Here is a 17,595-nt window from a genome sequence, read left to right as displayed (position 1 = left end):
GGGCAACAGGAGGTGTTGAGGATGGAGGAAATGTCACGGATGACTTTGATGATTATTTCAATACCATAGGTGTAGATTTCTCCTACAAGATGACGTATGTATTGGTTGGAATTTTTTATTGTAATTGTTTCCATTTTGTATCTTGGTTTTTAAAATATGATTTTTAGTATAATACAAAATAAAATAAATGTTGCTTAAATTTTTCAAAATGTATGTAGCTGCTGTCCAGTATTTGACAATTCTATCATATTTCTGGCAGATAGAATTTTATTCCCTTCCCTGGAAAACTGAGCAGGGCCATTCTACCTGTCTGCCTTCTCTCCTTTCCCAGCCCAGGGGCAGAATGCTCCCCGGAACTCTGAACTTCTCAGTTGTGAGGATGCCTGAAACCATAACAGAGGGAAAATGGCTAGAAAAACTGAAGATAATTTGATCGTGATGATTGATAATAAGATAACATTTACTAATTCCAGAAACTGCCCTAGACCCTTAACATACTTAACTCATTTGTTCCTTATAATAACCAGGAGTTCATTTCTCCCATTACCGTTTTATGGATGAACTCTGTAGCAATGAGGGGTTACACTGTCCAAGAACACACAGCTCAGGAGTGGCAGAGCCAGGGCTTAGGACAGAAGGAGTCTAGTGTCACAGTCCATGCTTCTAACCACTACACCAAATGGAAGACTCCAAAAGAATATTAAAATTGCTTTGGAATAGTTGAAGGGCAGCAGATCAGAAAAGGAAGTAGTAGACATATTCCATTGCCTCAGAAGGTGCCTCAGAAGGCTCCAAGGTGAAAAGTAGAGGAAGAGGGTTTGGTTTAATAACAGAAAGGAAACAGCAGAGATGGATGAATTCTCCTGGAGGCTGTGGCCTTTATGTCACTGCTGGTGATCACATCAGTTCTTTGGAGCAGCTGCTGTCAATGATGCTGACAACCAGAACAGGGGTTGGGTTTAGCAAAACTTCCTTTCCTATGCTGAGATTTTATGAGTCAGGAATGTATCATAGTAATTGTTACCAGTACTTCTTTAGTTGGGGAGTTAGAAAGTTGTGAGGAGGTGGAGAGGGACAGTAGGTCCATAAGCAATTTTATTGATAAATATTACTGACATTACTCTCACATTTGGCTCAAAGGTCTCAGAACAATCTTCTAAAATAATTTATTGACAAAATTATATATATTATCATGTAAACTATGATGTTTAAAAATACTGTACATTGTGAATGGCTAACTCATGCTAATGAATATTCAGAACTGACTTTTCAAGATATATAAATTTGTCTTATTGAAAATTACATTAAATGATAATGTTTCCAACTTAAAATTGGTCGTGGAGCACTAAAAGCATGAGTTAACGTTTATAGCTTTAAAAATCGCTAGACAACATTAAATGACGTTTTGGTTGATTTTCTTATTCCCTGTGTATCACTTGCTTTCTTAATTTTCATGCATGTTTTTCTGGTATCACAGGCAATTCTTATGCAAGAAGCTAAACGTAATTAAATGTGCAGGATGAAAAGATGGCACAGACACTGCTGGTACCCCCAGGACCCGAAAGCTTCCGCCTTTTTACTAGAGAATCTCTTGCTGCTATCGAAAAACGTGCTGCAGAAGAGAAAGCCAAGAAGCCCAAAAAAGAACAAGACGATGATGAGAACAAACCAAAGCCCAACAGTGACTTGGAAGCTGGGAAGAACCTTCCATTTATTTATGGAGACATTCCCCCAGAGATGGTGTCAGAGCCCCTGGAGGACCTGGACCCCTACTACATCAATAAGAAAGTGAGCATTGATTTCATACTTCCAATAGGTCTTTATTTAAACACCTTACTCCAGTATAATCTTCCGGGGCGTATATACATACTGCCACATCATTTTTCTCCTGTTAAATATTATATGATATTCTTCATTGTGACTCACTTTTAAGCACAATAAGACAAACAGAAACATTTATAAGAGATGCTGTCAAGAGTTGGCTACAGTGAGGAGGTATGAATAGGTAAACAATTTCTACAGTTTCACGGTAATTGAGATAAATAGTCAAAATTAAAATTGACATCAACAGAGTGAAATATTATGGCTGACAAAACAGGATGATCAACAGAATAACAGCTACGCAAAGGAAGGGTTACGAGCAGGGGCTGGGATTACTCTTTTAGTTCTTCTTTGACTTGAGGTTTCTTCACAGTAATTTTTATTCTAAAGGACTGTCAATAATCTTCTTCTTACCATCCTCCTATTAGCAGATAATGTGGAGAAGCAGGTTCACCCAGAGATAGTGGTTTTTTGTCCATTAACCTGAAATAGGATTAGAATCTTCTCTAAAGCCTCCTTAGTTTTCCCCACTAGATTCTGAAACACCTCCATTGTTAAAATATCACCCTAAGGAAAAAAGTCAAGATCAGAAGACCAGAACAAGACTTTGAGCTTCCCCATCTACAGATGTCTTAAGTCCACAATTATGACTGTGTTCCTAAAGCCAAAATGCCCACATAACTCTGTCAAAATTAGCTAATTTCTGTAGTTAAACCTCCTAGGTATTATTTTAAGAAAATATAAAAAACATATAGTAAACTTTCTGATTAGGTATTTTGGCATCTTATAACCATAATTTATGCTTTACATTCACAAGCATAAAAACCGTTCAATGTAGAAACTAAAGATAAATTAATATCACAGTGAGTTGATGGCTTATGGATTATAGAATATATAGAACACCTTTAGTAGTCAAAGCACACCCTTTTAAGAGATGGCTGAAGAAATTGCACTCTGTAAGCACTATACCATTTAACTTTATAAGATGAGTACTGAGTAAAGGGAATGGGATTGGCCCTGTTGTTCTAAAGGAGCACTTCTCAAACTTGCACATACATACACGTTACTTGAGGATCTCACTAAAATACAGATGCTGATTTCATAGCTCTGGGGTGGGGCCATAGATACTGCCTTTCTTAGGAGCCATCAGGTGGTAGCCATCCTAGGTTTAAGATCTTTTACTCAAAGCCATAAAAACAAATTACAACAGTTTAACAGGTTCTTTCTTTTACTCTTTTTAACTAGTTTCATCAAAGGTGCCATTTAATATATACAAAAGGTGACCCCCAAAGTATACACATTTTAATAAAGGAAAAAACAGTATTAAATTGTAATATTTAATTATAATTTCACTTCTACAATTACAAGAGACACAAGATATAATATACAAGATAACAAACGTTATCATTATACATTGGGTATTACAATTTTAATACTGTTTTTCCTGTCTGAAAATGTGTATACATTTTTTTTGGTATCCTCTGTAGCCATATATTTCAAAATAATTTATTTCCATATTTGACTATGGAACTGATAAAGGAAATTTTGAAGCTTAGTCATGATAATAAGACATCCCCAAGAAATTGAAAAACAAAATTGTCCCCTAAGAACTATTGATCTGAAGGATATATTTGCAAAGCTATCTTCAAGACAGGTGCATAATATGATGAAAAGTATTTGCTACTTATAGATGAGAAGTATCCTTAAGAAAGAGAATTGGCCATGGAGGCTCATGCCTATAATTCTAACACTCTGGAAGGTCGGGGTGGGTAGATCACTTAAGCTCAGGAGTTCAAGACTAGCCTGGGCAAGAGTGAGACCCGCATCTCTACTAAAAATAGAAAAACTAGCCAGGTATCATGACATGTACCTGTAGTCTCAGCTACTCAGGAGGCTGCGGCAAGAGGGTCACTTGAGCCCAAGAGTTTGAGGTTGCTATGAGCTACGATGTCACAGCACTCTACCCAGGGTGACAGTGTGAGACTCTATCTCAAAAAAAAAAAAAGAAAGAAAGAAAGAAAAGAAAGAGAATTGATCAGCCTGATATGATGGGGGGGGGGCAGGGGAGACTTAGGGACAACCTTAGTGTTTTTCAAGGGAGGCGGGTCTTTAGTAGTAGCCCTGAAACCTTTTTCCTCCCAATGACAAGGCTACATAGGGTTGCCTAACAGATGCGGTTAAACGTTCTGTATCATTTGATTAAGTCAGCTGGCTGGGGCTCCACACTCAGCAAGGAGCCTTCTGATTATAATTTGTTTTCCCATAGATTTGCTTAAAGGAAAGAATGTGCTGGTTACGCCATTGCAATTACTTCAGTCCATGTGAAAGTAATATACTTCATTACAAGTAAATAGATTGGCATTCTGATTTTACAAGCCAGGCTTTCAAGTTTGCTTAATGTGAATCTGCCGCTAGGAAGCAAAATTGTCCTTTGTTGTTGACACAGTCAGTTTTTATTGCCTACATGGCTGAGAGCCAGATTTGGACCCTTATTTATTCTTAGTGGCCATGAGCCATCTTAGTAGACATCTAGCCAGCCTCTGTAGTGTTGGCTGACTGCTTTCCTTTGTGAAGTGCCTATAACGATGAAGACTGAGTTGCTATAAAGATATAGGTAATTTGTAATTCTTAGGAGTAATGGAAGAGTTAATGGAAGAAGTTCTGGAATTGAAAAACAGGTTATGCAGCTAAGTTAATTATAAGAAATAATGCAGGTAAAAGGTACTTAAAAACTATAAAACACTATGTAACTCTTTGCTGTTATTAGTTAGCGATAACGTTTTAAATACCTAATTTAACTAAATGCGAACATCACAATGCAATTTCAGAGGCACACTAGTTGACCAGAGTAACAGCTTAAGAATAGTGAAAGTGATAATGAGAGCTCACATGTGCTGTGCTCTGCTGTGTCAAACACTGGCTTGAGTGCTTTAACTCATTTACTATGCGGGGAACCAGATATTCTAGTTAGCCTCAGTTTACCAGTGGGGAAGTGAAGCTGAGAGGTTAAAGTCACTTGCCCAAGGTCACAAACCAAAAGGAGCAGTTACAAGATCCGATCTACCATTAACCAAGTGCAGTCTCTGGAAAATGGTTAGTTAAGTAATGGTTGGCTCTGTGCACTTAAATACAAAAGGGAAATGAACAGAGAAATTGGTTTCCCTGCCCTTTATACTGACAGTATAATTATTTCTGTCTACCTATTCAAACAGAGCATGTTGTCACTGAACATAAATTTATGAATATAGGCCATAGTTAAAGGGGAAAACATATTATTAAGGAAATGGTTATATAGATGTCTTAAAGGTAAATGATAATTTTAAGGTAAACCCATATTTAATTACAAGTGTTTATTTGCAAACCACACTATTAAATACTGTGAAAAAATGGAGCAAAAGTAGATTACAGGCTCTGTAGGCGCAATGGTTTTTATAACTACCTCTAACCTAGTCCTCCCTGGATTGAATACTACATGGGAATTGCTGCTTGACTATAATTACAAGCAACATGAAAAAGGGTAGAAATTAATATACTATGGCTTACTAGGAAAGGGAAACAATTAGGGAGTGATCCGGAGGTAGTGCGATTTATCTGGAGAAACACGATGAAGGCGGCGATTTTGAACATTCCCAGGGAACACGGATTTTCAACCGTGACTGCCTATTAGAATCACATGAGGAATATTTTTTAGTACCCAAGTCCATGTCCATCCCCCCCAAATTTTATTCAGTTGGTCTGAGGTGGACTTAAATATTAGCAATTTTAAAATCTCTCTGGGACCTGCTAATAGGCAGGCAGGATTAAGGACCTCTGACATAAGAGAAAATCAGCATAGGTGGGAATTATTATCAGGTCTGTTGGACACATTTCCCTGAAATGGGAGGGAGTTTGCCTTCAATGACCTCTCAGGCGCCACTTTCCTTCAGGATTCTATGACATTCTCAGAGGCAGGGGCAGGGTCTTGCAGATTAAGAGTGGGATTGACAGGCATATAGAATTGGCTGGAACGCAGATAACTCTGGTGAGAAATAAAAGATGATTCTAGAGAAAGGTGGTAGGTAATTGTGGGGCAGCATAGCTACTGCCCAGGGGGTGATTATAGGTTTGGGATCATAGGATTTTAGCTATGCAATGCCCTTTGTAGTGCTGTTTTTTAGACTAATTTTCAGCGCAAATTGTTCCTCAGTCTAGGCTGAGATGTTGATCCCTTCTCAGCCAATCTATTGAATCAGAAAAAATCCAGGTTATTCAATCTGTTTGAGCATTTTAAACGACTACAAGAACAATAGGGAGCCACCATAAACTTTGGAGTTAGAGGACTCGATGTAATTAAAATATTTATAAATTATTTTCGCAGCAGTGTGTACAGAATAATCTGAAAAGTTACCAACGCTGAAGACAGATGGTGAGCTTTAAATAGAATTGGAATCTGTAAAACTACCTTACAATTTGGTAAAAAAATTTGTGTAGGATTATCAGTGTGGATCAGCAAGCTGGAGTCTTCGAGACAGATGAGATAATAGTAAATTGTACCTTTATTTGTAACTATCTGTTAATTTAGAGGAGAAACACCTAACTTGTTTGTAATTATGATATGTCAACTAGTTTAAAGAAGTTTGAAAAAAAGCAGATTTTCTAAAAAAAAAAAAAACTTCATGTATGTAAGCTACTCAAACAAAACACATGTCTAATTTCATAATTTATTTCTCCTATTTTCTCTTTCAGACTTTTATAGTATTGAATAAAGGGAAGGCAATTTTCCGATTCAGTGCCACCTCTGCCTTGTATATTTTAACTCCACTAAACCCCGTTAGGAAAATTGCTATTAAGATTTTGGTACATTCATATCCTTTTTATGTGACTTGTTCAAATGCAATTTCTACTGGTCAATTTTAAGGAAAATGTCATTCATATTTTAAAATATTTATAAAATTTATTTCAGATTCGTGGCAACTTGATTAGTTTAATTTGTTTGTTCTCATTAGCCTTCTGGAGTTTATAACCAGATTATCACAGAATGACTATTATGATTCTAGAAGAAAATATGCAGCTATGATAATGAATATGTAAGTGAAATGCATTGTATGGAAGGAACAAAAGCAAAACCCCTTACACTTCTATTAACTTTAATTAGAGCATCTATAATCATTGCTAAAGAAACATGGTTTACCATGGTTAGTATTGCTGTCTGTATTACCAAGTGTTCAAACTTGTGTCTACCACTGTGTCTTCAGCAGTGGGATTCGCCCTCCCTCCCTTCCTTCCAAATCTATGAAATTCATACTAAATGCCTGTGTACCTGGTTCTAGATGGGTCAAAAGGTTGAACTTAAAACTTAACGTACAATGATAACAAAAAAGTATATATAAAAAGACTGAATAGGTATTGAGTTCAAAAAAATTCTCAAGTAATGAGAAAGTAGAAAGATAACTTTCTGAGGCAGCATTCAAGAATGGGCATTTGGGGCTCTGTGCCTATAGCTCAGCGGCTCAGGTCCCGGCCACACACACCGGGGCTGGCAGGTTCCAACCCAGTCCAGGCCTGTCAAACAACAATGACAACTACAAAAAAAAAAAAAAATGACAAGTACAACAAAAAATATAGCTGGTCATTGTGACTACTTGGGAAGCTGAGGCAAGAGAATTGCTTAAGCCCAAGAGTTTGGGGTTTCTGTGAGCTGTGACACCACAGTGCTCTACCCAGGGCAACATAGTGAGACTCTGTCTCAAAATAAATAAATAAATAAATAAATAAATAAATAAATAAAAGAATGGGCATTTTATATAGACATATTCCAAACAAACTAAACGCCTAATCAACCTGGAGGCATGGGACTGATAACTTTTTGAAGAGCATTCGAATTCTCTAATTCAATGTCTTAATGTCAGAAAGTATTTATATTTTCAAATAAAAGGTTTGAAATCACAAATAAACTTCCGAACAGTTGAAGTCTGGATTGAGATCCCAAGAGCAATTAGTACAGGTTTTTGTCAGGAGAGTTTCAGCAGACTGCCTATTTTGGCAGAACCCCAAATGCCCATTCTTGAATGCTGCTTAGAACGTTACCTTTCTAGTTTCTCATTACTTGAGAATTTTCTGGAACTCAATACCTATTCTGTCCTTTTATATGTACTTTTTTGTTATCATTGTACATTAACTTTTAAGGTACCCGCTAACCTTCTGTTTAGGTATGATATGGACTAGATACAGGAAGATAGCTAAATGCTTTACTGGGTTCTCCTGCAGTCTAGTAAAAATTAAAAATAATGTGCTTTATCAGCATATCTACCTTTATTATGTATCATCTCCCTTCTGTGTAGTAAACTATAATAGAACTAATTACATCCCTATAAAGATGCTAGAGTATTTACAATAGAATTCTCAATCCACGTAATCTTTGAATTTACCAGGCTATACATCCTCAGGCTTTTTATACTGTATCCACTAACCTTTTGTAAGTCAGCAGAAATTTTAAATTATATTTGAAATATAATCTTGCTCACCCCTCATCCTATAAACCTACTAAAGAATGGTGAGTTGACCTTAGAATGCAATTTTATACAACTGATTAGAATGTAAAACAATTCCTACTTGTTTCTCATAAGGATTGCTTTCTATTAAATTCAGTTCTGTTAGCATATGAGGTAAAATTAAGAAACTGAACAAAGATGATGTAGCAGCCTTTGAAGTTTCTTATTATTTTTACTATTGTTGTAAAACAAATAAGATTAATTTTACAGTTAACTTGTGTTGGGTTTTTTTTTTCTTTTTTTTGTATATTGGATCATATGTAAATTGCTATGGTAACATACTAACATTTTTTCCTTAACTATAATCTACTTTATTCAGCATGCTTATCATGTGCACTATTTTGACCAACTGTGTATTTATGACCTTGAGTAACCCTCCAGACTGGACAAAGAATGTAGAGTAAGTAGGAATAACTTCTTGGAATCGGAAATGCACACTCAAGTTCTCTAGCAACCTCCTGGGGTTTGGTCTGACTTACGGTTTCCACTTTTGGAAGTCAGGCTAAACGTTTCTAAGAAAAAGTTATTTCTATAACACAAAAGAAGATTAGGGAAGTTCTTTGGGGGAGTTTTCCTTCTAATTTTCATAATATGAAAGAAGATACAGGGAGTCCCTTGGGGGAATTTTTCGTCTATGAGGTAAGTATTTTTCAAACAAATTCATGGTGTGTCTATTTAAGAGAGGTTGTAAATTACTATACACTTGCTGATAATCAGATATAATCATGGATCCTGAAGTTATGTCTCAATCATAGTTAAGCATGTGAAGTAAAATGCAATGACTTCACAAACTGGGTTTTATCTGATAGGAAAAAGAATTTTAAAATATGGTGATAAAGTAATTTGATGAATAAAATTATTTTATGCTAATCCATTGCTATTATTGTGATAATCTAGTTAAATAGATTGAGGTTTTAGTATTACATGAATAGATATTTTGGTTACATGCTATTGTATTTAGGAAAAATGCATTTAAGTAGTTATGTTAAGTAACTCAGGTATTTTGGATGTCTAAGTCATATTTATTTAGTGTGTAGCTTGTTTAGATACAACCTGTGTGCTAAGACACTTTAGATGTGTTCTGTAAAAGGAATGAAATGTCTTTGCAAAACTGAGCTGAAAAAAATCACAGGAGTTAAGGGAAAAGCAGAACTAGGGGCAGACCACTCAAAACTTACAAAACTTACAGCAATTCAAATAAAAAGATGCCCAGTTGAGTCTTTTCTGACAGTTGCATCTAAAATCACAGCATCCTTTAACGTCTCAGATCCTGGGCTTCATCCTTTGTCCCTTGAGATGAAGACCATGAGCAATTGGATGACATCACCAAAATAAAATGCTTCATTCCCTATTTTCACATAGGGGGAAAGAGCAAAGCACAGTCATTCAGGACGCTTAGTCCCTAGCTGCACTGAAAGCACACACTTCGATGACTTTCTGCATTAGTATTAAGGTGTTTTTCTTTTCATTGCAAAGAATTTTCTATTTAAGTGTGAGGGAAGAACACCCCTCATTGTTTCAGAACATCAACATGCAGGGAAAAATTGTGCATAAGCTAATGTGATTTCCACATCAGGATATTACTTTCTTATTTGTCAGTCACATCAGAGGATATTTGTGTCAAAGAAACATGCTTTTCAATAAAAGAAAGTGTTTAATGTATAGACTATTTATTGAGAGTATAATGCAAGGATTAGGTATTCGGTTAAGTAATGAAAATTGATATGCTCTTTTCATTGTTACTTTTTTTAAAAAACGTAAAATAGGAGATAAGATAGTATAACAAATATTGCCACTTTTTTACTTGTTTTTATAGATTTCTATATCGATTTACTGTACCATTCTAAACCATTAGTGATTTAACATTTTTTATATATTAGAAAAAATTAACTAGCAATTGGAGACTGGGTCCTGGACATTGTAGCGGAGAACCCAGTTCTTGCGTTGGGGCAGGCCATTTAATAGAACTCTCTTATGTATGATTTTGAACTTAACAAAATGGACATACCTCTATAAAACGATTCTGTAGCTGCTCTTTCTAGCAGAAATTATGGAAGCTTTTAAATGTGTATCAGTTTTATTTATTTGTATAATGTTATTGAAAGATAGGTAAAGAAGATGAATGAATACATAGGCTTCTTTTTTAAAAGAAGGTAACCAACTGGTAGATGATTATACATGTTATGAAACACTCTTACCTTTGCAAAAGCGTTTATCTTCCATCTTCCAGGTGGAAAACTTTGCACAGGTTTCATGATCAAATATGTTTAGTAACATGAAAGCAAGATAGCAGGAAAAGGAGCAAAATAGTGTAGTAGTGGTTACTGGCAAAAAAAAAAAAAATTAAAAACAGAGTTCAATGAGAAGAGAAGAGAATTCACTTCTGAGATGAAAAGACAAGCCATTGATGTCAGAAACAGTACAAGGATGTGGCATACACAGCATTGGCCTGGGGACCAGATGATGTAGTGGGAGGAGCATTGTGTAAGGCAAGATACTTCTGTCGACATCAAAGTTACAGGAGCAAAAACCCTTGACCTCTACAGAATGGACAGCATGACTCAGAGACTAATGGAAGCAAAGCCGACGAACACCAAGGTCCCCTCATTCCGACTTCCCTGTCCAATCTGGTTGCTAGCAAGCACATTTGAGTACCTCTCTGTGGACCTCTGTCTCTGATGTCAAGTTCTAGGACTCTCTTCTGTGGGCAGCTGTCAGTACTTACCATACATTCTGAATGTTCCCATATATTTTCTTACCTTCCAAAAACAAGAACAGAAGTAATATTACTCCTGGTAACTCTAGACATAGATAATAGATTTGCCCCAGCACAAACCACCGGACACTAAGCATTAATACGATAAATACAACATGTATGTTCTGTTACCTGCTATCTCTCTGAAGAGGAATGCCATGGTGATCATACATATTACAAAAAGATAAAAATTAAACATAAACATCAGCATGGTGTTGTTAAATATATCTCTTCCTAAGAATCTTCTATTTCATAACAAGTGAAAATGGCAGTTGTATTTACTACTCGTGAAATTATTGCATTTCTGGGAGGAGAGAAGAGGGAAATGTGCTTAGGAAAAGTCGATGTGACGATCTCTGTATACATTTTCCTTGATTTCCTTGTTCCCTCATATGAGAGAAATTTCTATAGAAAACACTTCAAGAGGGTGGTGCCTGTGGCTCAAAGGAGTAGGGTGCCTGCCCCATATGCTGGAGGTGGTGAGTTCAAAACCCAGCCCCAGCCAAAAAAAAAAAAAAAAAAAAGAAAACACTTTAAGAATAGCAATCCAAACATTTTTCACAGAGAAAACACGGGCAGGCTGTACTATGTAGGAGTAACGTAATAAGACTAAATCAAATCTTTGGGGCTTGAGTGAGTGCTCTGAAAAATAAACTTAAATTACACTTTTAGAGAACACAGTGTTGAAAAACAAGTACTAAACTTTGGAAGAAACAGAAACCAAAATAACTTACATTGTCAACACTCACCAAAAAAAAAAAAAGAGAGAGCGAGAGACTGGAGGCTAGAAACGCACCACATGGAACAGCACACAGAGAAGTCTTCCGCCATTGTGGAGCTTCCAATGTAAATGTGATCCGAGTTTAAATAACTGGGCACAATTGCATAGAGACAGTCGCTGATCCCAGGTTAGGCTTAAGAATTTTGTTTATCCTTGAATTTTGGCAATTGTGCAAATATGCATAAAATATTAGTGAATCGAAGTGTTTCTTGTGATTTTATTGATTCATACACATATCTATACATTACACACACACGCTTATACAGGAGGTGTCCCCCAAAGTATCTTTATTTTAAGAAAGGAAAAAACTGTATTCAATTTGTATTACTCAAGTCATGCCTGAGTTCTATAATTACAAGAGGTGCTCAGCGGGACTTGAACACATCTCCTTTGATCAGTGTATATTGAGTATTTCAATGTTAATATGGTTTTTTTCTTTCCTAAAATGTGCATTGGCACCACCTGTGTATAGAGAGCGATACAGAGACAGAGGGATGAGGGAAGAGAAAGAGACAGAAACAGTGAAGCAGTTTGTAACTTTGTGCCTCACTCCTATGGATCAAAAAAGAAAAATATATTTCCTGTATTAGGCAAGTAAAATAGCCTTAAAATGAATCTAATACTTAAGAAACTTGAATACAATATTTTATTATTTAAATAAGTGAATCCAAGTTGTTTTGCCTCTAAAGTTGTATGGTCCATTGAAGAAGGTACTAGCCACATCTAGCTACAGACACTTGAAATTTGGAGAGCTGGCTTTGTGGCTAATTGTTGAAATTAGCGTGTTTTGGATATATCGTTTAAATAAAATATAATGTAAAATTATACTTGCTTGCTCCTTATTTTTTATGTACTATCAGAAATTTGAATATTACACTTGTGTCTTGGATTGTATTTCTACGGGACACTGCCAGTCCAGAGGGTCAAGTTTGATGATTATCCAGAAATAAATGAAACTATTATTCTAGCCTTTAAATAGTTAAAAAGAAGCAGATTCCTAGAGAATATATGTTCTCTTCAGTTTAACCTTTTACTCAGGCTATAAGATTCATTAAAGGACTAATTTCTTTGGCAGGCAGAAGTAAGGAACAAAGATTTTAGTGGATTGAAAAACCACATCGTATAGGATTTGCTATGCTTGAAAACATCCTGCTTTAACAGTACAAATGAAATTGTTAATTTGGGCTTGGATGCTTTTCCCAGGTACACATTCACGGGAATCTATACCTTTGAGTCACTTATAAAAATCTTGGCAAGAGGGTTTTGCTTAGAAGATTTTACATTCCTTCGTGACCCATGGAACTGGCTGGATTTCAGTGTCATTGTGATGGCGTGAGTAATTTTCAAAATTTGATAGGCTCAAAGAATGAAAATAGTCACAGTATAAACCAGGTTGTTATGACATATTTTAAATGTAAAGCTTTCTGGTTAGTCCTATTAACTATATGCATCATATATTTTTAGAATACGTATTAGAATGCATATTGCAAGGTAAATGTATCTGGTAAATAAACAATCAATGAGATTACTTCCATTCATATAGTCTTTCTCGTCATACCTATTCATTGACTACAATGTAACAGCAACAACTGTAATTTGATGAGTTTTGCAAACTAGTGTTTTCATATTAGTGAGATTTGCATTGTAAGAATGCAACAAAAGTTGGTTTCTTAAAAGCAATTTTCAGCATATGGCACCCCAAGGTCGATATCAATTTCCTTTGTTAAACTGAAGGGGCTCTATGTGCCATATCCAGCATTAATTCCTTATTTAGTATAAACTTTGCCAAAACTATCAGTAACTCTGATTTAATTCTGCAGGTATGTAACAGAATTTGTAAGCCTAGGCAATGTTTCAGCCCTTCGAACTTTCAGAGTCTTGCGAGCTCTGAAAACTATTTCTGTAATTCCAGGTAAGAAGAAACTGGTGCAAGGTGGTAGGCCCCTTATATCTCCAACTGTTCTTGTGTTCTGTCATTGTGTTTGTGTGTGAACTCCCCTATTACAGATATGTGACAGAGTTTGTGGACCTGGGCAATGTCTCAGCGTTGAGAACATTCAGAGTTCTCCGAGCATTGAAAACAATTTCAGTCATTCCAGGTGAGAGCTAGGTTAAACACCGAGGTTGACTTTAATTATTGAATTTGAAATCAATGTATAATCACTTACGGAATTAGCCACGTTGCTTTTTATTCTTGTTCATTACATTTCAAGAACACCAAATGATTTTCTATGTCAGTTCAGTTTCTGAAATTTGAGAAATTACATGCTTATTTATAAAGTCAGCCTTTGAGTTTAACGGGAGATTGCATGAGGCACCTATTAAAAATACTAATTGTGCTCTCTCTCCTTGTTTCGTTGTTTTTTTTTTTTTCCTTTTGCTACCATGGCTTTACTAACTGATTTGGACTTTACCATTCACTGTGGATCTATTTCAAAAAATAGATCTCCTTTTATATATACATATTTAAAAAAGGAGAAAAGATCGTCATTGAATAGCATGCATATGGCATGGGATTTTTATTACCTTAAACTTGTTTTCTCCTGTAAATTACTGCTAGTTGAAGGCTAGTATAAAGAATGGATGAAGCCTCATGAAACATAAAATCCGAAGTAAAAAATAACTGCGAGTTTGTCTGTACATAGTCATTCAGCACATGAAACCACACAAACAAAAACTTCCTGCCTCCTTGTTTAAACTTTCATATTGAACTTCCAGAAAGCACATTATTCAATCATAAAGTCTTCTCTGCTTTTGCTTTCCAAACCATCAGGCTATTCATGCAGCTTTGGTGTCTAACCAGCCAAAGAATTGTTTGTAGAGGAAAGAGAATGTGTGTTACTATTAAGAAAAATAACCGTGGTCTCTGACACTCTTCCTTAGTTGACCTGTAGTTCTTTCCATTCAGGTTTAAAGACCATTGTGGGGGCCCTGATCCAGTCGGTGAAGAAGCTCTCTGACGTCATGATCCTGACTGTGTTCTGTCTGAGCGTGTTTGCGCTGATTGGGCTGCAGCTGTTTATGGGCAACCTGAGGAATAAATGTTTACAATGGCCCCCAAACGATTCTGCTTTTGAAACCAACACCACTTCCTACTTTAATGGCACAACGGATTCAAATGGGACATTTGTCAATATAACATTGAGAACATTTAACTGGAAGGATTACATTGGAGATGAGAGTAAGAACGATTGCCACATTACATTAACCTTAGTGGTGTTGTGTTGTTGAACTGAGTTTTCAACTATAATAGTTGATGGTGGGTGTGAAACCACCTTTGTAAATGTGCTTTATTGATGTCCACTTTGGAAATAACTGAGATAGTTGAACTCTGATTTAGCCCTAAGGTGAACAGATGTAATATGAAATAAAATGATTTGTTCTTTGCCTTAACAGGTCACTTTTATGTTTTGGAAGGACAAAATGACCCTTTACTCTGTGGAAATGGCTCAGATGCAGGGTAAGGAACTCAAATAATTTTTTAAGATGTAGAACTCTATGCAAAAAAAGTAGGCAAGAAAACAAGTACACATGTATATGGAGAGTGATGCTGCCTCCCTGGGAAGGGCTTCCTCTGACTTACTGGATTGCCGTTGGTCCTAAGGCTGCAGTCATTAAAACTATTGCTTTGTAAAGAAAACAAAAACCAAACAAACAAAAATATCCCTTTGTGAAGATCTTTCCCTAGAATTTCACAGTTAGGATGTACTTAATTTATTGCTCAATGTGGAAAGGTCCATTATCTCTCTTTTTTGTAAAACCATCTGAGATCTTTAGAAAATATAGGAAAAGAACACAAAGTAGACTCATTTTTATTGGTGTGGGCATATATTGATGAGATGATTTTTGTTATGACTGAAAAAGATCCAGAATATAACATGGTTTTAAGGGATCCAGCCCACCTGGGAAACTGCTTTGAAAGATTTGGATATGCTTGAAATAGCATGAATGCCATTTACAAAGAAGCCAAGGGTACATGTATGCCAAAGGCATGGCTAAATCTGAGTCTGCATACCTGTAAGTTCTTTTCAGTCACATTCTACAATAAGGGTTGTAATATCTTATTAATTCTACTAGTCTCTCACCCCAAATGTGTTTTCCCAAGATTATTTTAAGTTAATTTTTTTTTTTTTGCTATCTTCCACTGAAGAATTTTTTTCTTTTCTTTTCTTTCTTTCTTTCTTTTTTTTTTTTTAATTGTCTGGGGTTCATTAAGGGTCCAAAGAAATAGATTATACTGATTGCATTTTTTAGGTAAAGTCCCTCTTTTTTTCTTTTTCTTTTTTTTGTTTTTGGTTTTGCTTTGTTTTGTTTTTTGAGGCAGAGTCTCACTATGTTGCCTTCAGTAGAAGGCTGTGGCATTACAGCTCACAGCAACCTCAAACTTTCTGCTCAAGCGATTCTCTTGCCTCAGCCTCCTGAGTAGCTAAGACTATAATCGCCCACCACAAGGTTGGCTATTTTTTGGTTGCAGTTGTCATTGTTGTTTATCAGGCCCAGGCTAGACTCAAACCTGCCACCCTCGGTGTCCCTCTTATAACTGTGTTTAAGTGAATTTTAAATCAAGGCAGACAGAAAATATTTTAAAAGCCAAAGGTAAGCAATTGTAAGTGAATCTTAGGCCATAGAGCTTAATTGTATTTTAAATCATACCAGAACATAAGAAACTGGTGTGGCCATAAAAACCTAAGAGTGTTAATGAAAGTGCATACTAGCCATATAGATAGAACTATAGGGAAATTATTTCCTAGGAGTTTTCCCCTTTTCTTACATGAGTGTAGTGGGTAAGAGCATAGGTTCTAGAATTCATGTATAACTGGGTTCAAATCCGAATTCTACCATTTGTAAAGTCTGACCTTGGAAAAGTATCTCTATACCTGAGTTTACTCATGTGTAAAAAGGGATGGAAGTAATATTATCTGTCTCCTAGCATTGTGATGATTAATTATTAATACTCATAAAGCATTTTTGCTAATACATACTCAATCATAAGAATTTATTGCAAGTTAACTATTATTTGTATTATTACAGCTACCATGAAAGTCCAAATAAATTTTTGATAAATTTAGTTACAATGCATACTTTATTCCTATTGAAGTCTAATAATCATTTACCTTTAATGAGAACCTCCCATGGGTCAAGTAATTTACATGGAAAAATTAATAGCCTTCTAATGTTGAATGTCAAGTACAATTCTACCCAAATTCAAGACTTATTACAGTAGTATAGTAATCAAGACAGCACGGTACTGGTGAAAGAACTATTATGTAGATCAATGAAACAGAACCAAGAACCCAAAAATAGACTCTTAAATATAATCAACTAATTTTTGACAAAGAAGCAAATGCAATTTAATGATGAAATAAAAGTCTTTCAGCAAATTGTGCTGGAACAATTGGTGATTCATATGCAAGTAAAAGAACCTAGATCCATATCTTATACCTTATACAATAATTAACTCAAAATAGATCATACACCTAAATGTCAAAACAAAACTTCTTTAAGAAAACATATGATAAAATCTATATAACTTTGAGTTTGGTGAGGAGATTTTAAGACAAAACCAATTGACTATACCAGGGAAAAAAATAATAAGTTGGATTTTATTAAATTATAAACCTCTGCTCTACAAAAACACTCTGAAAAGAATGAAAAGCAATCCACAGACTGGGCTTTTAAAATGCAACAACAAATCTACTATGAGTAGA

At 35.6% G+C, this 17,595-nt stretch overlaps 1 protein-coding gene across 1 annotated transcript in view; it reads left to right on the top strand.

Moving 5' to 3' along the window:
- The first annotated feature begins 1,527 nt into the window (after nt 1-1,527).
- SCN3A (sodium voltage-gated channel alpha subunit 3) overlaps nt 1,528-17,595 on the top strand; it is an 82,591-nt gene continuing 66,523 nt past the window's right edge. Inside the window, exons 1-7 of the mRNA XM_023516360.1 lie at nt 1,528-1,788; nt 6,547-6,665; nt 8,662-8,751; nt 13,091-13,219; nt 13,708-13,799; nt 14,796-15,068; nt 15,284-15,347. Coding sequence (XP_023372128.1) covers nt 1,528-1,788; nt 6,547-6,665; nt 8,662-8,751; nt 13,091-13,219; nt 13,708-13,799; nt 14,796-15,068; nt 15,284-15,347 — 1,028 coding nt within the window. The remainder of the gene's footprint in view (nt 1,789-6,546; nt 6,666-8,661; nt 8,752-13,090; nt 13,220-13,707; nt 13,800-14,795; nt 15,069-15,283; nt 15,348-17,595) is intronic.

Source organism: Otolemur garnettii, unplaced genomic scaffold (assembly GCF_000181295.1).
Source record: "Otolemur garnettii isolate 467f Iridium unplaced genomic scaffold, OtoGar3 scaffold00090, whole genome shotgun sequence".
Classification (NCBI taxonomy): domain Eukaryota; kingdom Metazoa; phylum Chordata; class Mammalia; order Primates; family Galagidae; genus Otolemur; species Otolemur garnettii.
The sequence above is the reverse complement of the archived record's forward strand: the minus strand, read 5'-3'. Positions and strand labels throughout refer to the sequence as shown.